The sequence below is a fragment of the Camelina sativa genome, chromosome 7 (genome assembly GCF_000633955.1).
Source record: "Camelina sativa cultivar DH55 chromosome 7, Cs, whole genome shotgun sequence".
NCBI lineage: Eukaryota > Viridiplantae > Streptophyta > Magnoliopsida > Brassicales > Brassicaceae > Camelina > Camelina sativa.
Window position 1 is genome coordinate 25,381,909 of NC_025691.1, and position 23,116 is coordinate 25,405,024.

At 37.4% G+C, this 23,116-nt stretch overlaps 4 protein-coding genes, 1 long non-coding RNA gene and 1 pseudogene across 7 annotated transcripts in view; 5 read left to right on the forward strand and 1 right to left on the reverse strand.

Annotated features, from left to right (window-relative positions):
* The window catches only part of LOC104704934 (beta-galactosidase 16), a 9,858-nt gene extending 3,961 nt beyond the window's left edge, over nucleotides 1-5,897 (reverse strand). The window contains exons 1-18 of one of the 2 annotated variants that reach the window (XM_019227871.1): nucleotides 5,522-5,851; nucleotides 5,296-5,408; nucleotides 5,132-5,198; nucleotides 4,949-5,041; nucleotides 4,714-4,857; nucleotides 4,538-4,632; nucleotides 4,343-4,448; nucleotides 4,161-4,245; nucleotides 3,963-4,081; nucleotides 3,715-3,876; nucleotides 3,456-3,637; nucleotides 3,262-3,350; nucleotides 3,062-3,171; nucleotides 2,823-2,927; nucleotides 2,629-2,736; nucleotides 2,397-2,542; nucleotides 1,944-2,307; nucleotides 1,620-1,862 (exon numbers count right to left, since the gene is read on the reverse strand). In XM_019227871.1, coding sequence (XP_019083416.1) covers nucleotides 1,752-1,862; nucleotides 1,944-2,307; nucleotides 2,397-2,542; nucleotides 2,629-2,736; nucleotides 2,823-2,927; nucleotides 3,062-3,171; nucleotides 3,262-3,350; nucleotides 3,456-3,637; nucleotides 3,715-3,876; nucleotides 3,963-4,081; nucleotides 4,161-4,245; nucleotides 4,343-4,448; nucleotides 4,538-4,632; nucleotides 4,714-4,857; nucleotides 4,949-5,041; nucleotides 5,132-5,198; nucleotides 5,296-5,408; nucleotides 5,522-5,617 — 2,295 coding nt within the window. In that variant the 5' untranslated portion in view covers nucleotides 5,618-5,851 and the 3' untranslated portion in view covers nucleotides 1,620-1,751. Of the gene's footprint in view, nucleotides 1-1,619; nucleotides 1,863-1,943; nucleotides 2,308-2,396; nucleotides 2,543-2,628; nucleotides 2,737-2,822; nucleotides 2,928-3,061; nucleotides 3,172-3,261; nucleotides 3,351-3,455; nucleotides 3,638-3,714; nucleotides 3,877-3,962; nucleotides 4,082-4,160; nucleotides 4,246-4,342; nucleotides 4,449-4,537; nucleotides 4,633-4,713; nucleotides 4,858-4,948; nucleotides 5,042-5,131; nucleotides 5,199-5,295; nucleotides 5,409-5,521 lie in introns of those variants that run through there. The other variant, XM_019227872.1, reaches the window with a different exon arrangement.
* LOC104702523 (pentatricopeptide repeat-containing protein At1g77405-like) lies at nucleotides 61-1,514 on the forward strand. Its single transcript, XM_010418382.2, has one exon. It carries the CDS (start codon nucleotides 90-92, stop codon nucleotides 1,461-1,463), a length of 1,374 nt encoding a protein of 457 aa, XP_010416684.1. The 5' UTR covers nucleotides 61-89; the 3' UTR covers nucleotides 1,464-1,514.
* Nucleotides 6,535-8,668, forward strand: LOC104702525 (caffeoylshikimate esterase-like). The gene is made up of 8 exons (XM_019227873.1): nucleotides 6,535-6,875; nucleotides 6,956-6,985; nucleotides 7,074-7,203; nucleotides 7,298-7,444; nucleotides 7,526-7,656; nucleotides 7,827-7,964; nucleotides 8,054-8,152; nucleotides 8,245-8,668. The coding sequence occupies exons 1-8, from the start codon at nucleotides 6,615-6,617 to the stop codon at nucleotides 8,461-8,463; spliced, it is 1,155 nt and encodes a 384-aa protein (XP_019083418.1). The 5' UTR covers nucleotides 6,535-6,614; the 3' UTR covers nucleotides 8,464-8,668.
* LOC104702524 (proteasome subunit beta type-3-B) lies at nucleotides 8,958-11,068 on the forward strand. 2 transcript variants are annotated; one of them, XM_010418383.2, is made up of 7 exons: nucleotides 8,958-9,077; nucleotides 9,179-9,360; nucleotides 9,471-9,578; nucleotides 9,675-9,764; nucleotides 10,067-10,151; nucleotides 10,518-10,612; nucleotides 10,731-11,048. In XM_010418383.2, the coding sequence occupies exons 1-7, from the start codon at nucleotides 9,072-9,074 to the stop codon at nucleotides 10,777-10,779; spliced, it is 615 nt and encodes a 204-aa protein (XP_010416685.1). In that variant the 5' UTR covers nucleotides 8,958-9,071; the 3' UTR covers nucleotides 10,780-11,048. The 2 variants fall into 2 exon arrangements, with proteins under 2 accessions (XP_010416685.1, XP_010416686.1); XM_010418384.1 differs by lacking the exon at nucleotides 8,958-9,077 and having other exon boundaries at nucleotides 9,173-9,360; nucleotides 10,731-11,068.
* On the forward strand, nucleotides 17,127-18,176 carry LOC109125067. Its single transcript, XR_002032826.1, has 3 exons — nucleotides 17,127-17,573; nucleotides 17,674-17,767; nucleotides 17,870-18,176. It is a non-coding gene; the product is annotated as an uncharacterized LOC109125067 (long non-coding RNA).
* LOC104702526 lies at nucleotides 19,378-22,540 on the forward strand (annotated as a pseudogene).

Below are 23,116 nucleotides of genomic sequence, written 5' to 3' on the forward strand. Positions count from 1 at the left end.
GCAAAATGGAAATATTTTAAAAAGTTCGGAGATATGTGTTGCTGAGTTTGTTAACGAAACTCGAAGTAGCAGCCAAGTAGGAGGAGACAATGAAACCGTCGCAATGCAACCGCGTTATCGATCAGCTCATCGCCGCCATGATTCAGAACCGTCCATTCGACGCCGTTCTCGCTTCTTCAACGGTGGCGAATCCATGGTCTCAGCAGCTCGTCTCCGATGTTCTCCGCTCAATCCCAAGATTCTTCTTCATCTCCCCACGATCCATCGGTCGGCAAAAGGGTTTTCGTCACCGGTCACCGTTAAAGCAGAGAAACCTCCGTGAAGAATCGCAACGACGCCGTTCCGAAGTCCTTGTTCTAGGTCCCGCCGCATATATGGATCCTAAGAAAGTTTCACTCGGGTTGCAGAAAGCTATGGAGTTCTTCTTTTGGATCGAAACCCATTTCGGGTTTGATCATAATGAGGTCACTGGTAGAGATATGGCTTGTCTATTGGCTAAAGGCAACGACTTTACGGGTCTCTGGGATTTTCTCCGGCAAGTCTCTAGAAGAGAGAACGGGAAAAATGTGGTTACCACAGCGTCTGTAACGTGTTTGATGAAATGCCTAGGAGAAGAAGGTTTTGTGAAAGAGGCGTTAGCTACGTTTTATAGGATGAAGGAGTATCATTGCAAACCTGATGTTTATGCTTACAATACAATCATCAATGCTCTTTGTCGAGTTGCGAATTTCAAAAAAGCTCGATTCTTGTTGGATCAGATGCAGTTACCGGGTTTTAGATACCCACCAGACATCTATACCTACACTATTTTAATAAGCTCCTACTGTAGATATGGAATGCAGACCGGGTGTAGAAAGGCTATAAGGAGAAGGATGTGGGAAGCTAATCGAATGTTTAGGGAAATGCTGTTCAGAGGGTTTGTACCTGATGTGGTGACTTACAATTGTTTGATCGATGGATGTTGCAAAACGAATCGTATTGGTCGGGCTTTGGAGCTGTTTGAAGATATGAAGAAGAGAGGATGTGTTCCGAACCAGGTGACTTATAATTCTTTTATAAGGTATTATAGTGTTACTAATGAGATAGAACGGGCAATTGAGATGATGAGGACAATGAAGAAGATGGATCATGGTGTACCTGGTTCAAGCACGTACACGCCGCTAATACACGCTCTTGTTGAGACCAGGAGAGCTGCCGAGGCTCGGGATTTGGTGGTGGAGATGGTGGAGGCTGGGGTGGTTCCAAGAGAGTATACATATAAGTTGGTGTTGGATGCTCTGTCTTCTGAAGGAATGGCGGATACACTTGATGAAGAGCTGCATAAGAGAATGAGAGAAGGAATAGAAGAGAGATGTAGAAGAGTCATGAGGATCAAACCAGTCATGGCTCGAAAAGAGATTGTCGGAAAACCGGATTTTCACGAGATTGAAGTTTATGAAAATTCTGCAATAGAGGAAATCTGACATTCTCAGATTTTCATGGCTTTCAATGATGCATTAGATAGTTTGATTGAAACACTAATTGTAGACCTGGTTTAAGTAGCCACAGGAAGATCTAACTGATTAACTGACTAGATAGAGGCTGAGTCAACAACTGCACCGGTTTGAGAGCTATTCAGATGTTTCCTACGTAGATCAAACCTTGTATTGTGCTTTTGTAATATTTCATTAATACATTTGTTACTTCTTCACAATAAGAAACAGAAAGAGAAGAAAACAAATAAGAGAATTCTATACTAAAGAATTGGACTCTCATGAGCATTGAGCATGAACCAGCAGGGATTTAACAGCGTGTGGACATGAATCACCTCCAAATGTTTTGCTCCATACTGGAACAGAGCACCTACTCTTGTTCAGACAAGCCTACATACATTTACAAGAAACTCTTATTTGAGCTTTATGATTTCAGTAAGAAGGCAGAATTCACAGGGATGATAGTGTTACCTTCTGAATAACTGCCAAAGATTTGGGTGAGTGACAGCTTCCAACAGAATAGCTCCAACAATTTCCATTTGGAGTACCAAAGCTTGCAAACAATACCTTCGAAATTTTCCTGCCATTAGGACACTGGAGCTGAACCTTAGGCCTCTTATCATACTGGTGTTTTAGATGTCTCTGTTTTTTCCGGTTGTGGCCTGTTCTTCTCTGAGAAATCACAGGAGAAGGATGTGAACTGGAGACATGACCACAGACTTCGGTGACTGATACTGTGTCTATAGTTACACCAAGAGGATTCCCTTCTCTTTCTTCTTCCAAAATGACTAGTAAGTTACTACTGGGTTTAAGAAAAGATCGCGGTATATGATACCTAAAAAGAGGAGAACATGGCTTCAAAGAATAACATTTAATTCATTACCAAGATAATTCAAATAGGAGAGTGAACAGATATCCTCCTACCATATCTGAGAAGGGTTCCCTTTGGAAGTATGAAAGGAGACCCAGTACCGACCAATACTCTGGCCATTCACCCAAGCTTCTCCTTTTCCCATTGATCCTAAGTTCAAGGCCACCGGATCCGTCCCCTCTGGTGTGTCAAATGCGGCCTATAGAAATAAAATATCTCAGAGATTGAAGTTTTGAGTAATAATATATTGGTCACTAGTACTATGTTACTAATTTGTTGTTCTACCTTGTACCAAGTTAGAGGCTGACTTTTGGAGTCTCTGTACTTTCTCCACTGAACTTTTGCCGCCCCATTTTCTGTGTAAACATGAAATTTCTCCCCTTGCAGCCCAACCTCCACAACGATATTGAGCCAGTATCAGTTAACATGAAGGAGATAATTAAGTTCTGTTGAAGTATAAAACTCAGAATTTTTTTTACCTGATATCCCCAACTATAGTTGTTGAAGTACAGTGAATGTTTTCCATTCCAAATCTTTACGCTCCGTGATCCAACGGCTCTCCTTTCTAAATGTGCCCCTGAATTCTGTGTTCCAAAGAGAGACGGCGTCAGAAACAATGCACTCCATATGGTTTTTTGATATTTGCTACAAATACTGATCTAGAAGTACTCTGTTTGGAGGAAATTGAAGAAGTTCATGAGCAAAGATTGGGGCTCACCGGTAACCCTACCATTACGCTGAGTAATGCGATGTTATTTGTGCCATTATTCAATGACACATTTTTCTCTAGCAAAAATCTATGCGCTTTGAAAGTTCCGTGCGTAGAACCTACAGAGAACTCAAACTTAGAAGCATTTAACTTTTATGATGCCATAAAACCTTTAACTTTGAGTAGGATTCAACGGTAAAAAGGCATACCTATGAACTTCCCATTAACAAAGCCGTGTAGAACATGTCCAAGATGATTGACTTTAAGAACTGATTGAGCTCCTTCAGGTTGCTGAAACCTTTATTCCCAGAGAAACATTATAACTTGGAATATCCAACACAGAATATACTACTTATATATCTTGACTAATGCTGTATATCTTACGGGATATAACTGGCTTTACCTAGTTGTTTGCCACAGATAGTCGGAGGTATCCTGTGTTGTATTCATGTGCTCAAGTAAAGACTCTGACAGTATTAACGTTTCACTGAAACTTGGGACATTTTCTGTAAACTCCTCCCACATGTGAGAAGAAGACAACTTTTGTCTTGGTTCCCTTGTTCTGGTGCTGTACTGCGCATTGACCTGTCCACACCACAAAATACAAATGAATGCATCACAAGAAATTTGCATTTATAATAAATCTTGACGTATGAGCTTACCTTGGCAGTGTTGAAGGCTACATTCTTGCAGTCTGGCAAGACACTTATAGATTTTGGAGACAAGAGATATGAAGAATTACGAAACTGCACAGTAGCTTCGCATTCGTCTTGATTCACAAGTAAGGCAGCGCATAGGTTTGCCTTCTTCCCAAACACAAAGGCCTGTTAAATAAGACATAAAGATCACTATTCCAATATTGTTCATGATATCAAACAGGAGAAGATACTGTTGGTTGGAATGTACTTACAGTTTGTAGCTTTCCCAATGATATTGTAGTTTGCAGTCCAGAAAGTAAAGGCTTTTCACACAACTTAACTGCAGCATGTAATTCCTTTAGGTGTCCCCATTTTGGTTGCCTAAGTAATCCTGCAGCATGTAATTCTTTTAGGTGTCACCAACCATGTATGTTTTACTTTCATCAAGTGTGAATGGCTTGAAAAATTACCGTATTCATCAAGTGGAGCCTGATCATAATAACTGGTGATCACAAACTGTGAAGCATTTCTCCCGAAGTTTGTTCCTCCATGATACTAGAATAAGATATAGTGTCAAATCAGTATTACTCTTGCTTCTATTATATATAGTAGAGATTTTCAAAGAAAAAGAGAGTGAGACTGGAAATAGTACCATGTAGTAGTTTACAAAACTTCCGTTCTTAGCTATGAATAGAGCGACCTGAAATGCTATATCCTCAGCTGACCTTATCAGTGGTTCCTCGCCATATGTTTGATAACTATACAAAGGGAGCAGCTGAAAGTTAATTACATATTTGGGAACTGGAAAGCAAACAGCAATGTAGTGAATTCGAATTGGAGACCATACAAACTCGTCCAGTTCTCAGTCCATATTGCAGGTTTGTTTGGTGAATTGGGTCCTTTGAATGTTTCTCCACATTTCCTCCCATTGCAAGCATTAATCTGATGCAACACAGAAACCACAAGATAGCTAAAAAATGGAAGATGAGCCGCAATGCAGAACAAACGTATATAAAAACTAACCACAGTGTCAGGGGCATCATCTTGCTTGCACATGACCCATGGCACTCCTGTCTCAAGCTCCACAGCCATTTCTGCTGCCCATTTGACATATGATTTCCCATCTTGTCGAAAAGCTCTAGCTATCATCCCATACTCGTTCTCAATCTGTTTTTGCATACATAACTCTGAGATCACAGGAAAACAAACAACTTCGAAGGAAACATAAATGAAAAACACAAAAGCAAAATGTAAAGACCTGTGAGAGTATGATCGGTCCTCCTTGGGAAGCATACAACTTCTCCGATTTCATCAGCTTAACAATCATTTGTGCATATCTCTTCATGTGATACTGCAAATAAAAATGTTATCTTCTATAAAAGAAACCATGGAAGTATGTATGATGTATACAAGCCATTTGAGTTCAGTAAAATGTTAATACCTTGAAAGGCTCATTATCTGTCCTAAAGACAATCCCTTTGACATTATGCAACCAGAAAGGCAAACCCCTGCAAATGTGTTTATTGTAAAACCCTAAAAACTCCACGAAACATAGTATATGAACGAGAGATCTAATGGCCAAATTAAAGAAGAAGAAGATTATACCCATAAGACCATTCACCCTGGATAAAAGGTCCAATCCGAAGACAGACATATAAGCCGTGCGCTTGTACTTCCTTGATGAACTTCACGATATCACGTCGTCCACTGAAATCGAACTGCAGATATGATCACAATATACATCAATCGCATAATACCTTCATTAAATTAGTCTATCTAAATATATGGGGTAGAGAGAGAGAGAGAGAGAGAGGAGAGAGAGTAAACGAACCTGTCCTTGTTGCGGCTCGTGAATGTTCCAGAACACATAAGTGTCTATTACATCTAATCCTCCTGATTTTGCCTTTGCTATCAAAGACGGCCACATCTGCAAGTTCCGACTTCCATTAATACTTTGCCGACGAAGAAGAAGCGATCCCGCCAAATCATTAAGGCATATACGATTTAATAGGAGATTTTAGTAATTTCAGAATATTTGGGGCCGAATAAGAATATATCAGTAATAAGAGTACTCAATCTCGAAAATTGAACAAAGTTATAAACGGCCTAGTAGCCCAATGAAAAATTGGAAAAGACGATCTTATCCTCTTTCTCTCTCTCTGCGCTCTGACGGCTCATGTATTTCGTCTTCGAAACCTGCCCGCAGACTTTAGTGTGCTAATTCACGTGACTGATCGGCGCGTTTTCGCCGGGAAATTTGAAGAGATTAAACTCCGACGGCGTTACAAAACGGATACAAAGTTGGAGACGGCGAGAGAGAGAGAGAGAGAGAATACCTGAGGAGTGCTGCGAGTATAATGGATGGAGCCGGAGAAAAGGATCTTATGTTTGCCGTCGATGATCAACGATCGCCCGTCGTAGGTTACGTTCGCGGCGTCTCCGGTCATTTCTTATGTAAACAAAACACTGACGTTTGATGATTCTACAGAGTTTTTATAGTTACTTCAGCGTGACACTGCAGCAGAATCTCAATAAAGGTTCTTTTTTTTATTTTCCTTTTAAATCCCGGTTTAATTAATATGATGACAGTTAAATTATAAAGGTAAATCGTAAAATTAAAATTAAAAAAAAGATGACGTGTGATCTGAAAGCCCAAAAATGCCGAGGCCCATCAATAAGAACCGGGTTTTGTGTGTTTACCGCATAAAGAGCCGGTTTTAAATGGGTTTGACTGAATCCGGGTCATGGTCGAACCGGTTGACGTCGATCACCATCCATTCTGGTGGGTTGAAGGAAGAAGAGTCGTCGTCGTCAAAGTCAAACCTGTTATAAACGCACGTGTTGCACGTGAGAAATTTCCCGCACAAAAATCGTACTCTTTTCGTCTTCTTCCCCAAATCTGGGGGATTCTGGGATTGGAATCCATGGATCGTGCTTTAACTTCCCGTTTTGATACTGCCTCCTCTACTCTCTCCCCTTTCCGATTCCGACATAGGAGTTCTTTAGCCATCACTCGACGATTGGCGCCGGCGGCGATTGTTTGCGCGAAACGATCTCCGATCGATGGAGTGAGCGACGAGCTGAATCTGATCGCTTCACAGAACTTAGATCAAGCTCCTGCACGAAGACTAGCCCGTTCTGCTTTTGTTGACTTTCAGCTTCAGCTCGATCACTGCTTGTTCAAGGTTGCATTGACTCTTTCTCTACTTTATAGCAAAAAATCTAAATATCATATCCTTTCTAATCAATCTGAATCTGGTGACAGGAAGCTCCGATTGGGATCAGAACAGAGGAGGTAAGCGCAGTGATTTTTTTTTTGTTTATTTTAGCTTTGTGCTTGTCTGTTACAATTGTCAAACTAGTTGTTTGATGTATAACGATAGTGGTATGAGAGAAATTGGAAAGGGGAAGAAATTTTCTGCAAGAGTTGGTTGCCCAAATCTGGTGACGAAATCAAAGCTTCGGTGTGTTTTTGTCATGGCTATGGAAGCACTTGCACTTTCTTCTTCGATGGTTCGTTTGATATCTCTTTACTTATATCATTAGTTGGAAAGGCTCTTGTTTTGTTTATATGTAAGAATTTTTATTTATGGTTTTTTTTTCACAGGTATAGCAAAGCAAATAGCAGGTTCAGGTTATGGAGTTTATGCTGTAGACCATCCTGGTTTTGGTCTCTCGGATGGTTTACATGGTCACATTCCAAGTTTTGATGACTTAGCTGGAAATTGTATTGAACAGTTCTCCAAAATGAAAGGTATTGTACCTGTTATTTCTTTTGTGTCGGATCTTGCTTTTTTTTTCTTTTTTTTTTACTTTTAGTTTGTTTGATTTTTAGGGAGACCTGAATTGAGAAACTTGCCCCGGTTCCTGCTTGGACAGTCAATGGGAGGAGCTGTTGCCTTGAAAATTCATCTGAAAGAACCTCAAGCTTGGGATGGTCTTATCCTTGTTGCTCCAATGTGTAAGGTAAATCCAATCCCTGCATAACCTTCTTATGTTTTTGCCTCTAGTGCTAGGATGTAATTGAGTTCTGGAGAGTTTGTTACTAAAATCAACTAATAGAAATATTTGTATTCACATATTGCATCTGGTTAGTTCATGTTTGAAATACCTGACTGACCTTGAGTTGTCTCAAGATTTCAGAAGATGTAAAACCTTCTCCGCTAGTCTTGAAGACGTTAATCTTGATGTCGACACTATTTCCCAAAGCAAAGCTCTTTCCAAAGAAAGACTTGAGCGAGCTGTTTTTCAGAGACCCGAGTAAAAGAAAATTGGTACTTTCTCATAGATATTTCAATGCAACACTTTCTGAAGCATTTTTGCTGACCTCCTACTTCGATGTTTTTCTTCTCTGTGGATTCAGTGCGAGTATGATGTGATATGCTACGATGATCAGACGCGTTTGAAAACCGCTGTTGAACTTCTAAATGCGACAAGAGACATTGAGATGCAAGTTGACAAGGTTAGTTGTGGAACAAACCAAAGAAATAAAGTAAAGCTCTTAATCACAGACAGGCGCATCTCTAATAACTTCTGTCTTTTTCTATGTTGCAGGTCTCGTTGCCACTGTTGATACTTCATGGAGACGCTGATAAAGTCACAGATCCCACAGTGAGCAAATTCCTTCACGACAATGCAATCAGCCAAGACAAGACTCTAAAACTCTATCCAGGGGGCTACCATTGCATTCTAGAAGGTGATACAGACGAAAATATTTTCACCGTAATCAACGACATAGTTGCTTGGCTCGATGCCCGCGTTGCTCCAAAGTAAAGTTAGATATTATATCTCCACGATCCTATGTGTTTATATAACTGTCTTCTGAAAACTGTAGAGGCTTTGCGATTAATAACATACGGAAAAAAATAAAAGTCTGTGGCTTATACATTGAAACACAACATTGGCCCTTTCTTGCTTAGCTAGTGCCTCTAGTGCTACATCAACCTCAGAATCAAATTGAGGACTGATGATTCTCTCATTTGAACGATGTCATTCCTACTACCGTGAGAGCAGATCGTTACACCTTCACTGTCCATATAAGTAGCGTTTGAGGATTTTAGAATTTTAGAATTTTAGAATTTTGGTTATCCTTCTAGAAAAATAACAAGAGAGTCAGTGACATTAAAAGAAAATTATGGTTTTGTTCTCTTATTAATGGGCCTCTCTATTATTAGGCTTCAAAATAACTTGTAGGAATTTGTATTTTGAAGCCCAATAATAGGGAGGCCCATTAATAAGAGAAACAAAAACAAAACAAAATCTCTAGATTTTCGTCCAAGCCACCCACCGTCGACTTTACTAAATTAGCTCCGTTCTTGCTCAGATTTCTTCTCCGTTAGGAAAACTCCCAAAGTTTCACTCTGTAAACCCTAATTTTTCCGATGTCGGTAAGTGTTCTCCTTCCCGAATTCTTCTTTCAATTTCGATACTTTTGTTTGTTTTTGCGCAATGATTATTGATACTGAACTATGGATTGGTGGTGATGCAGATCTTCGAGTACAATGGTAGTGCCGTCGTAGCTATGGTTGGGAAGAACTGTTTCGCTATAGCTAGTGATCGGAGGCTTGGTGTGCAGCTACAGACCATCGCTACCGATTTTCAGAGAATCTCCAAGATCCACGATCATCTCTTTATCGGACTTTCCGGTCTCGCTACCGATGTCCAGACATTGTAAACTCTCGTTACCGTTCCATCTTCATATATGTATACTCTTTTATCTTCTCTCCTCTACCCAGAACTTTAGGTTGAAATTACTAAATTGTCTTTTGGGAATGCTCAAGGTACCAGCGACTTGTATTTCGACATAAGCTATATCAGCTTAGGGAAGAAAGAGACATGAAGCCAGAAACTTTCGCTAGTCTTGTATCTGCTATTCTTTATGAGAAAAGGTTGGTGATAGTGAAATGTCTTCTCCCATTTGTAGCTAGTTAGTTCCTAGTTGACCTTAATCAAGCTGATTCCTTATAACTTCTTCTTTATTTCAGATTTGGTCCTTACTTGTGCCAACCTGTGATTGCTGGCTTGGGAGACGATAACAAACCTTTCATTTGTACAATGGATTCGATTGGAGCCAAGTATGCTCTACTTCCTTACTTTGCTGAGTGACGTCTCCTATGATTTTTAATGTCATTTAATTTGGTTACTCAATGAGTGTTAATCCTGAAACTTGCTAGGTGACCTAAATGGTTGTTAATTGGTATTCTGGTTTTAGTTGGAATATTGTTCTGGTCGTTTGTATGTCATATGAGTGGACTTATTTTACACGTCTTGAGCTGTTTCAAATATGAGTTCTGCAATAGTTGAGAGTCTACTGAACATGATAGCTGCAAATTTGCAATCGCGTGCATGCCTTGATAGTTGTCTTCTCTAAATGCAGGGAGTTAGCAAAAGATTTTGTTGTCTCTGGAACTGCTTCAGAATCGTTATATGGTGCCTGTGAAGCTATGTTCAAACCAGATATGGTATGTGCCGTTAAAAAAAAAAACTACTTGCTTTGTTATTACTAGATCACTGAAAACGCAAATTTTCTATTGCTAAGATCACTGGAACACTTGTTAAAACCCTTCTTGTGTAAGAATTCTATTGTAGAATCTAGATTTTTGATAGAATAATTTGTGTGCATAATGCTGGTTATAGATGACAGAACTCCGATAGATTCCTCTTGGATATCTTCATTTGGCTTGGATCCAAATTCACTCATGTTTGAGTTATACTGCTATGACTTTCCTGCTATAATTAAAATCGCATCTTTGTAAGAAGTGCATTGTAACAGACTCTTTTAAATTCAAAAGCATATCATAACTCGACGCAAATAAATTGATTTTCAGGAAGCTGAGGAATTGTTTGAGACAATTTCACAAGCACTTCTCTCTTCAGTTGACCGTGATTGTCTTAGTGGATGGGGTGGACATGTCTACGTTGTGTAAGTTTTGTTCTCCTATCATCTTCTTGTTTTCACATCTTGCGGCATCTACACTTGCTTCTATTGAAATGTATTATATAGATAGATAGTAACATACTTTAATGGTGACGTTATTCAGAACGCCAGATGAGATCAAGGAGAAAATTCTCAAGGGAAGGATGGATTGATCTGAAATCACATATCCACCTTTGTCCCAAGTTCAGTTTTACCTCTCTATTTGGTTCAGTAGAAGAACTCTCTCGTCTCATAGTAACTGTGTCTTCGCTGATACTGCATATTTTGGGTTCCTTCTTTTGGATGTTTAATTTGCAATTGATAGAGTTAGAAGAAAATGAAGACTAACACTTGTTGTCTTGTTCCGACACTCGACCATGCAATGTACCTTGTTTCTGGTTAAAATGTGTACCCTCCACAAATTTGGGTGCTTTTTGTTAAAGTAATAGATTTTAGGGGAAAGCTTGTCTCATTCATTAGACATAATAGAGTATATATAGGTGATATAACTTGGTGAACAAGCATTAGGTTTTAACCTAATGGACTTCTAATGGGCTTCTAATGGGCATCCACTAATTATACATAACACTCCCCCTTGGATGTCCATTGTAAATGCGCGTAAGATGCTGCCTCGTTAAAAATCTTACCAGGAAAACCCAATGAGAAAAACCATGGTTAAGGGAAAAAGAGTGCAACACGCATTTATTCCCCTTCTTAAGTACATCACTTGAAATCTTCGAAATGTCACAATCTAATATGATGAAGTAACTTCTTGAAAGTAGTGGTTGGAAACGCCTTGGTAAATGGTTCACCAAATCTTCATTTGAACGAATCTGTAGTGAACGTGTATCGCCATTTTTCTATTGGTTATGGATCTCACAAGTGACTCATCTTTATCATTATCTTTGTTTCTCACAATCTCATCAAAGACTTTGAAGATGATAGTCTTTCACCATTGGAATCATAATATTCCTTCTTAGGAGTTTATCTTTCGTGTGTTCTTTTGTTGTCTCGTTAAAAACCTTTCAAGGAAAAACCCAATGGGATAAAAACCATGATAAAGAAAAAAGAGTACAACCACGCTTATGATCATATTTCTCCCCCTGAAAGCATCATCTTCAGGTTAAGCATTATGATCATATATATCATCTTTCCTGAACTGTTATAAACAGCGCTTTCAGGTACAAACTCATATGATCATCATATATTCTACTGGGTCATTGAACTTCAAGTCATTTAAACCCCTTTCATATAGAAGATCTATTTGAACTTAAGCCCAAATATTCTATTACAAACAATCTTCCAAACAATCTTATACATAGAGTTATTCATAATCTCCTTGTAAAACTTTCTCTTTCAACTCTTCTTCTTATTATGGTACTACATGACTATTTTTCTATGTAAGATGATGTAAGCATCCTGAGATAACATTTCTTTCATCAGATGCCAAATCTGTTACCTCAATAAATTTCATGAAATATATGCTCTTATACAATCTGATTTCTCCGTCTTTCAGGAGTAATATTTCATCACTGATTATTTCTCCATATATTCCTTAGTATATGAAATCTCTACTGGAGATCAGATAATCTTTTCATGATCAACATATTTCGCACTTGTTCTTGTACCTTTCTTTTAACAAGAACCACTTGTAAGTGCTGAAAAGACAAGAGACACATATAATTTTTCTTTTAACGAGGTTCAACAAATGCCTACATCCTCAAACTTTCTTGAAAATACTTCTTGAACACAATTACAATGAGTGTTCAATCTCGGATTTACATAACCCTAAGATATTCACTTAGCTTGTTCCCAATTTATTTTCAACCCACTATGAGATCACTAAGATCAACAACAATGATCTACAAACAGGATTCTCTCATAGAGATGAACTTTCACCCTTTTCTCTCCAAAGGTGTCCAAAGGTATCAAGACTTTTTCTTGCTTTTATAATATTCTCGAAAACTATAAGATGTTGCTTCTAGAAATATAATTAGCAAGATAATTACTTTAAGGGATATCTCTTATAGTTTGAAAACCTTCTAAATAGACTAAATCAAGTCTTGCCTTATTTTCAAACTCATAAGGGATCTACACAGTTGCTTCCACCATACGAGAGTGCATTTCTCATAATAAATATCAAGTATTTATGAGAATCATTGTACTTCTACACGGACTTTATTTCTCATACAGATCCACTTATGTCCCACTCATTTTAAACTTTCACGTGTAAGGACTACAAGTCCAAATATTATCTCTTCAAGAGAATTGAACTATTTCATAGATATTTCTTTCAATGATTAACCAATCATTCTTTGTGTACACTTTTCAATAAAACGTTTCTATTAACCGCGGTTTATGATCCTCGATTTTCATCAATAACATCATCAACTACAACATTACATGCAAACATATTACGACGTCAATTTGCTTATTGGTTCCTTTTCATTCTAGACATGACTCAACTTATTGAGATTTATTTTCATTATGATTCTCAGGTACCTGAATCTCTTTTTTTTACTCATGTCTACATTTCTTCTAGAGATTTTTCATTACTCTTTGCTTCCTCGGTGCCATATTAATTTATGCTCCTTTTTCTTTTCCGAGGATGCTTATATTTAGAACCATAAATCTATTGCACTTCATGCGATCTTTAGACTTACTAGTAGTTGATCATATCCTTCTAGGACATTAATTGGAGCACAACTGGTATATGAAAATTGTCACTCAAGGTCAGAAAATGGCTCTTGTGTGCCTTTAACATCTTTGCAAATTGCCAATAAATTATTTTTTCAATTTCTAGCGCACATTTCAAAGTACGAGGATCAAGATAATTTCTCTCAATATATTTCTTTACCAGCAGTTTATTTTCTCCCCTTCATGTTGGAAAGATTGACTCACTGAAATAACAGTCTTTGAATCTCGAGATATTCAATCATCAAGAGAGATCTATATCCAACATATTTTCAATATTCTTTCAAATCCCATTTTAATCATTGTGGTGGAGCAACTCAATATGTATAACACATTTAGATGGGATATATCTGGTTTCTGACCCAAACCAATAGTAATGGGGAGTACTCATGATTATTCGTTGGCCTGATGCAAACTTATTGACATATATAGTCATTTATGTCAATTACTTGGCATGGTTTCACCACCATTGTCAATTAACCAAATACTCTTGCAAACTCCATGTTGCTAGTTAATAACAAACATATATAGTGGATGATCAGTCCACAATATCTCTTTGTATACATACCAGAAAATTGACACTATCCAAATTCATAGAGTCGGTGAAAACCATATAATCGGCTTGCTTTGTAAGCAGCACATATAAAAAATCACTAAAAAAACTCTTTACGTTCTCTAATGAATCTTTTCAGAAATTTCTGATTATTTTTCGCATTACTATTGAACCGGAATGACTTAACCGGTCATGTCAAATAGTGAGAATTTTACAAAGCATTTTATCTCTAGATTATATACTATACGTACATATATTATGCATGTATTTATTATCTTAACGTTTATTGAAGTTGCATGCATGTAATTATGATATGTACAAGTATTATGCATGCATGCATAGTAGTTTAAATCAACTAAGCGTATGATCACTTTAGAAAAAGATTTAAATTAATCGATCATAAATAAGCAAATAAAATTAAGCTTTAGACATAAAAACCATGTTTGACATAAAATTAAAATTAAAAATTTGATAAAAATTGTTTCCATAAAATTCAACCATGTCTGAAATTCAATAACTTAGTACATAAAATCAGAAATAAAGATCATAGATAATAAATAGAAAGCCATCACTAAAATCCATGCAGAAACTCAAAAATACTTCTACTCTTCAAGCAAAGCAGAGGTGTCCATATGAGTAACACCATCATGACCAAAATCATCTTCGCCATCTTCAAACACAAAGTTTGTTTCCACCTTTTGCCCCTCTTGCTTTAGGGATTGTTGATAAAGATCAACAAGGTGTTTTGGTGTCCGACACCTCTTAGCCCAATGGTCATCTCCTCCACACCGGTGACAAACGCTTACATATGGCGCTGTCTCTTGTTTGTTACCGGACCACTTGTTCTTGAAAGAAGGGTTCTTAACTGATATTCCACGACCTCGACCATGTTCGTGTCGACGATCACGGCCGCGACCACGGCCGCGTTGATTTCCACTTCCACGACCAGGGTTCTTACCGAAAGATGCCGTGTTCGCTTCGGGAAGCGGTGCAGATCCAGTTGGACGCATACCATGATTTTGCAGCAGAAGCTGGTTTTGTTCTTCAGCCACAAGTAGGCATGAAATCAACTGGGAATACCTTGTAAACCCTTTTTCACGGTACTGTGTTTGTAACAACACATTGTTTGCATGGAAAGTAGAGAAAGTTATCTCTAACTTGTCCTCCTCCGTTACCTTTTCACCACATAATGCCAATTTGGAGGCAATTTGGTGCAACGCGGAGTTGTACTCACTTACAGACTTATAGTCTTGGAGTCTTAGCTGCGTCCAAGCATATCGGGCTCTTGGTAGAATCACCGTTTTTTGGTGTTCATACCTTTCTTTCAGATCGCTCCAAAGAACGACTGGATCTTCCACGGTCAAATACTCATTTTTTAGACTCTCGTGGAGGTGATGGCGAAGCAACGTCATTGCTTGTGCCTTCTTTTGCTCTTCTTCTTTGTTTCCATGGATGATCGTATCACCCAGCCCTTTGGATTTCAACCGAAACTTGGCATCAAGCGCCCATGCCAAGTAATTGTCTCCGGAGAGATCAAGGGCAGCAAAATCAAGGCTTGAGAGTTTCGACATGGTCACTATACATGATTAACACACAACACAAATTTAACTTAACTCAAAAGAAAATATTTAAACGTATGCATGATTATACACAAAGTACGTAGAAGCATATGAACGTGTGCATGTATCTATATACTAGTGCATGTAAGATATTATGTATCATATAATAATATTAATAATATGTATATATCAGATTACGTAATATGAGTACGTACGAGCGAATATATCAAAAATAATGATATGCATAAGTAATTTTATAAAACAAGTTTTATCATGTATCATATAGGTGAGTAATACTATTAAATAAACAATATAGAGAACATAAGATCACGAACACATATAATAAAATCACGAACATAAGATGCAGTATTATAGTAAAGCATCCTATGTTGCGATATGTATAGCAAACAAACCGTAATCATTGACTAATTAAACAATTGATTGTGTATAACTGTATATAAGATCAGAGCATGTGTACCAGAGACAAGAGATGAGAAACGTGCGAGATCTGGAGAGACAAGAGACGTTGGAGGCGGTGATGGCTGCTACTCAACTCGGCGGTTAGGGTTTATTTTTGTTTTTAAGACGGCTAGAGTTAAAGACTCGTGCTGATAACGTGTTATAACAAGAGAACAATTCTCGAAACCTCTTGTTATAACACTTTTGAAATTTTAACATTAAAAACTTTTTGTTGCTAATCATTTTAGATTAACGTGTCACCGAAATCAATTGATAAAGCAGCAACTAGCAACTGCCAATAAAAGATGATTTGGTTATCTATCATACAAAAACTACGAAATGAACATGATTTGGTTAACACTTAACACTAGTAGTCTAGTACTACAAATAGAAACGAATCAGACAATACTACAAATAGCAAGTCTACAAATAAACATCCAAAAGCATCAATTAACACCGACGATGGCTTATCACATCGTGAATAAGTAAGTCGCGTGTCCTGGTTCTGTGTATGGCATTAGATTGAGCTAGAGCGGCTAAATACGCATGGCAAACGCGTGAAAATATATGCAATGCCATGATTTATTAGAAAGCACACGTACGTGGCAGCCCCGGCTCATACCCATGGCGAGAGGGGCAATGGCCATGGGACAAAGTTTTTTTTTTTTAAATCATTAAGCTAATGGGGACCAGAAAAAAACAAAAAAAACAAAAATTTATGTTGAAAAGGGTCTTAAAACAATTGTATGCCTAGGGACAAATTTTGTTTTGAGACGGGGCTGGTACGTGGCATGTGCATCAGTTGTGGTCGTTACACGAATATAAAGTAAATCCTGCCGACCTGATTTTCCTCTCGGTGGGTGTTCGTTCTTATGTGTGTTCCGGCAATCATGAGCGATGATCGTAAATTCATGCATTTCATCATTTAATTATATAATTCGATGGACCATACACTTCCTGTGACGTGTCTACGCCTTCGGCCACTTTTGAGCTTTTTATCAAATTCAACCCACCAAAATGAAAAGCAGCAGAACTGACAAGGTGGCAAAGATCCAAGCGTTTACTATTTCAAATATTGTAAACGCTTGGATCTTTGACAACCAAACAAAAAAAAGGTTTAGATTATTTTTCATCCGAGGACAGACGTATTATTTATGTGCCATACGCATATATATCTTTTACCCTATAAACCACAAGTCATTTGTGTATAAGATCAAGCCACATCAGATTTTTTTTTTTATGAAAATAAATCAACAAAAACTTTTACACAATCGTATAGAAAGAAAAAAAGAAAAAACTGAACCAATTTAAAGTTTTACGAAAATGTAGAACCCTTGGCTACTATACGTATCATCTTCATAATTTTTTACCGACAATTTTTTTCTTTAAAAAGAAAAATCCACGATCTAGAGTTCTTTGTTTTCCATGATCCTCAAATAAGCTTCCCACTTTCATCACTTTCATCAACTCATTTTTTTCAAATCACCATATATATCACAATTCTCTTCTCAGTTTCACCAAACCACCACCACTAAATCTGCAAAAACTGAAGCTACTTTTACCAACATGACAATTTTCAATCACATCTCGGAACCGTTCTTTTTGCTTGACCGCTGAGCCCGAACATTAAAAAATCCCATTCCATCCTCACCGCCCTTGAAGCTTCCCACCATTTTCATTGTCTTCTTTCTTTATTCAGAAGGTGATTCTTTTGTTCACCCACACTTTCTTAAGGTAAATATAGAATCTGGTATTACTTTTGATTTGTAATTTTGAAAGTTGTTTTGTCAATTTAATTGCAGGTACGATTGTGGTTGTTTGCTACATGAAGCTTGATTTCACGTGGTGCATATGCTACAAATACATTTGAAGTTCTTCTTTGTTTTGGCGTTATTGGTGAGATAATAATGAATCGTAAAAGAAGTCATCATATATATATTGCTTGTGGATGATAAGTTGGAAAACATAATCCTAATTATTTATGTTTTTGTGGTGTAGATGATTCGGGAGTTTGTGTGAGTAAACAGTTTTATGTATAGGTAGCAGTAGCACCACAACTTTGAAAGAAAGAGAGGAAGCACCAGAGAAAATGGAGAGAAATGTGAAGATGAATAATATATATTATTTGATCACAAAACATCATAGTGTAAGTAACATTTATATTTTTGTTATTCATATACTTACACCAAAAATAAACAATTAAACAAACTGTTTTTACTTTTTAGTTTTTACTAACATTTTTAATGAGTCAACCAACAAATTATATTGTAAAGTACTTAAGGATATATTTACTATATTACAGATTTACTATATTACAAAGTAATAATTATTTATATATTATTTATAATCAGTGTTCAAGAAAGCGCTATACGATATCTACACGGTGACCCAACTCCTAGTGCCTAAAACGCTTAGTCGGAGCCTATATGGTTTTTAGGCGGTTTAGACGTTTACAACATAAAACATTATATATATAAAATTATATAAAAATATATGTCAGACCAATAAAAAAAATTGTAAATCATAAACAAAAGTAAGAAAATACATTTACTTAAACTATATTAACAACATATAAATGTTTATAATTACGTATACATATATAAAACTTAATAATTTAAATATATGTAGTTAAAAATCAAAAATAAATATTAAAATAAAATTTATGTAATTTTAAGCGGTTCAGACGGTCATCTAGGCGATCTAGGCGTCTGCTGAGCACTTAGCGCCTAGATAGCCACCTAGACCGCTTTCTTAAACAGTGTTTATAATCAAATGCTAATTCCGTTCATATGCACGCGACAAATACTAGTATATATATATTATTCATTCACTTTAGGTATGGGATAAACAAAGTAGCTAAACGTGGGTATTCATTCAAGTGCCACGCAAAGATATACTACATATTATAGCTAGTTACCGATGTCAATTTTAACCGATGACATAAACGTGACAGGACAAGAAGTTTCAACCTACTTACTGATGTCATTACCCATAGTCTTGTTAATATTTTTCTTTCATCATGTATATTACATGTTGCTAAGAGAAAATCAGGTTAATAACCCGACAAAGGTAACCTATCGTACCATGCCACTAGTTTAACAAAGTTGTCACTCAATGCAGTCCTATTGATTAACCTATTGGTTATTATATGAAACTGAAAACATGTAAATTTTTGATAAAAGATAACAATTATTATTATTAAAACGGAAAAATCACATTTTAAACTTTCAAAATGTCATTGAGTATCACTTTAAACCTTAAGATATTTTCACTAACACTATAAAGCCTTTAAAATGATTTCAATAACACTTTAAACCTTAAAACTAACTTTCTTGTTTGTACCACCACGAACGATGACGGAAAAATAATATCCGTCAACGTGAAATAGTTAAACTAAGCTGGTTTGATTTAAATACTTATTTAATTAATTTAATTTAATTATTTATGACGATTGATAAAAAAAAATAAAAATACATCAAAGCAAGAAAAAAATGAAGAATCAGAAGTAAGGTTAAAAAAATTGACAAATGTAAAATTGAAGACGATAATTTATTTAGAAGATTCATTGGTTTCCAATGAGAAGTCAATCGACTTGAATCAGAATCCAGTGTAGATGCATTTATTAAATGGATTAATAATGTGAAGAGTAACGCCGTAAAATTTTTATCTACAATGAAGATGAACATAAATTTATTTTTTATCTTTTTATTTATTTATAAAAACTAAAACTAATTAAAATTTAAATTAAACTAGCTTAGTTTAACTATTTCGCGTTGACGGATATTATTATTTCGTTATTTTTACAGCGGTACAAAAATGAAAGTTAGTTTTAAGGTTTAAATTATTAGTAAAATCATTTTAAAGGTTGAAAGTGTTAGTAAAATCATTTTAAAGGTTATAATGTTACTGTGTTAGTGAAATTCTCTCGACGTTTAAAGTGCTACCGAGTGATACTTTAAAAGTTTTTAAAAATCTTGTTAAAAAAGAACGTGTAAATTTTTGATAAAAGATAACAGTTTTAAAACAGAGAGGCTATTTAGTTGAGGCCATTTAAGAGAAACGAAACGACGCCGTGTGCGGGCAGCCCTAGGGTTAGTAGTAAGTTTGCGATCTTCTTCTTTCTTCGTGGCGTCTCTCTCAAGTCTTCGTCATTGAAAGAGCAAAAAGAAAAAAAAAACTCCGACTCGAACTGTGGCAAATAACGCGATCCGAATCCAGCCTCGATGTGTTGTTCCATAGTGAAGAAAGATCCTCCTTCGAAGCCGCCTCCGAACACGTACGGAGCTCCGGCCGGAAACTGCAAATCCACAAAGGGGATATCTATGGCGGTTGTTGACGCCAACGTCGTCATCGAAGGACGCCAGAGCTTAGCCAACTTGGCCGAAAAATTCCTAACCGTCCCTGAAGTAATACTCTCCGAGATTCGTGACCCTGAATCTCGCCGTCGTCTCGACTTGATCCCTTTCACTATCGAAACCATGGAACCTTCTCCTGAATCTATCACTAAAGGTACGTAAGCACAAGTCTGAGAGTTCGTTGTTCTGAATTCGTGGTACATAAATGCGCGTTTTCGAGCTCGTTATTTCGAATTTCTAATCTGGTGGAACTTTTTAGAAAACTTGGATCCATTTCGTGTTTTTTTTTTTTTTTTTTTTTTTTTTTTTTTTTTTTTTTTTTTTTTNAATTTTGCTAGAAGCATTGGTGAATTGCAATCTATCTCTGTTGTTGATCGCAAATTGATTGCTTTGACATACACGCTCGAGGCTCAGTTTCATGGGACGAAACATCTCAGAGATGTTCCTCTGCCGATTCAAACTGTTAGGGTACTTAAGAGGCTACCGGAGAAGGAATTACCTGGTTGGGGTGCCAATGTGGCTAACTTGGAGGAGTGGGAATCACTAGAAAACGAGACCGATGAGAAATCAAACGAGACCTCCAAAATCCTTCCGCTTAAAGACCTTGACATGAATATCCCTGAAGAGGAAGGTGACAGGAAGCAGAAGCCATACCCGCCCAAGCAAAAAGAGTTGAAGCTTGCGGGTAAGCTTTTAGTGCAAGGAATAGATGCGTCGCAGGGCGAATATGATGATGAAGCTACTGGTGGTGACTGGAGACCTGCCGTTTGTAAAAGTACTCACAGAAAGTTCCTTAGGAGAAAGGCCAAGTGGGAACATTACAATGCCTTGGCCGAGCAAGAAATCCAGCGTGATCTAGTAGCTGACAAAGCTGTTAACGTGACCCAGGGCACCACTGACCAGATGTCTAAAGACGCTGATGAAAAGTGTGCGAATGATGTGGATATGAGGTTGGAGCAAGATTCATTAAAGCCTCTCCCACAAGGGCCTGAGGACATGGTTGCCAAAGCTGATGTTGCCAGTGAGGCACCATCCATGTCAGATGATGGTAGCAGCAGCAGCAGCGAGCCGAGTTTGTCGTCGAGATCCTTTTCTGAGTCCAGTGTAGCTTGTATAACCGGAGACTATGCCATGCAAAATGTTATTCTTCAAATGGGTTTGCGTTTGCTTGCACCCGGAGGAATGCAAATTCGCCAACTAAACAGGTAAACCCTTTATTATTATATTAATCACATCTTCCTTTCAAGTTTCTTTAGCTGTGGAAGATGCCTTTCTTACACTTTATTGCGTTTGGATCTTCAAGGTGGGTCAAGAAATGCCATGCTTGCTACGCGGTAACTTCTCAAATGGGAAGACTCTTCTGTCCCAGGTGCGCTAATGGCAAAACTCTATGTATGGTACCGTTAACGGTACGCGAGAATGGTACCATCATAGCTGGGCCTCTGCCACGTATTAGACTTTGAGGGACCAAAGTAAGTTGAACCACCTGGTTCTTTTGTTAAAACAGAGCATCGAGTCATACTGTTACTCTGCTTTTCAACAGAATCCATCGTCTTCTTCTGTCTTTGTGCAGTTTTCGATACCAATGCCTATAGGTGGAAGGTACGGAATCACCAAGAATCTTGTTCTAAGGGAGGATCAGCTGCTTCTCGGTCCCCAGACCAAGAAAAAAGCAAGCAAACCGGTTAGTATGATTACAAACTCAAATCGATAGCTTTAATCGGAAGAAAAACACATTTGACTTTATTTATATTGTGTTGGTTTTCAGGGAGATGAGTATTTTACATCAGACGATGTGTTCATGAACCATCACAGTCAAAGAAATGCACCATTGCAGCCTCCTGTGACAAAAACTATGGCGATTCTGAGCCATAGACGGAACCCTAACGACAACCATTACTTTCGTTCTATGCACTGATCTTTTTCGTTATAGCTATCTATCCCTTTTTCATTGTTTTTTTTTTTTTTTTTGGGGTTGTCAAAGATTGTTGTCTTTCTTAAAAGTTCAAATTTGCCACTCTGAATTTGAGATCAATTTAAATTAAAGAAATGCACCATCATAGCAGTATAACTCAAACACGAGTGAATTTGGATCACCTCATTCCTAAGCCAAATGAAGATATCCAAGAGAAATCTATTGGAGTTCTGGTTCCTACCAGATCTAGATTCTACATTAGAATTCTTACACAAGAAGGGTTTTACCAAGAGTTCCAGTGATCTTAGCAATAGAAGAATTTGCGTGAATAAGTAAGTCGCGTGTCCTGGTCCTGTGTATGGCATTAGATTGAGCCAGAGCGGCTAAATACGCATGGCAAACGCGTGAAAATATATGCAATGCGATGATTTATTAGAAAGCACACGTACGTGGCATGTGTATCAGTTGTGGTCGTTACACGAATATAAAGTAAATCCTGCCGACCTGATTTTCCTCTCGGTGGGTGTTCGTTCTTATGTGTGTTCCGGCAATCATGAGCGATGATCGTAAATTCATGCATCTCATCATTTAATTATATAATTCGATGGACCATACACTTCCTCTGACGTGTCTACGCCTTCGGCCACTTTTGAGCTTTTTATCAAATTCAACCCACCAAAATGAATAGCGGCAGAACAAACAATGCGGCTCCAGGTGGCAAAGATCCAAGCGTTTACTATTTTAGGTGGCACAGGCGGCTCGAGATGACGTTACTTTGTGGACTCCATTGAAGACAATGACAGAGTTAAGTGGCATTAGCATAAGTTGATAACTATGTGATGCTTTCCTAAAAAGAAAAATTAAATAGCTGCGATTCTTCTTTTCGCCTTTAGTGTACGCTAAATCCTCGTTCTGTGCGTGCTAATGAAGAACGAAACTAAATTTATCTCTTGAATTTGATTGTAAAATTAATGT

Coding starts and splice junctions, on each gene's coding strand:
- LOC104702523 (XM_010418382.2), top strand. CDS start 90: ATGAAACCGTCGCAATGCAACCGCGTTATCGATCAGCTCATCGCCGCC.
- LOC104702525 (XM_019227873.1), top strand. CDS start 6,615: ATGGATCGTGCTTTAACTTCCCGTTTTGATACTGCCTCCTCTACTCTC. Junction 6,986..7,073: donor TTGGGATCAGAACAGAGGAG/GTAAGCGCAGTG, acceptor GTATAACGATAG/TGGTATGAGAGAAATTGGAA. Junction 7,657..7,826: donor TTGTTGCTCCAATGTGTAAG/GTAAATCCAATC, acceptor AGTTGTCTCAAG/ATTTCAGAAGATGTAAAACC.
- LOC104702524 (XM_010418383.2), top strand. Junction 9,361..9,470: donor GCTACCGATGTCCAGACATT/GTAAACTCTCGT, acceptor GGAATGCTCAAG/GTACCAGCGACTTGTATTTC. Junction 10,152..10,517: donor CTATGTTCAAACCAGATATG/GTATGTGCCGTT, acceptor ATTGATTTTCAG/GAAGCTGAGGAATTGTTTGA.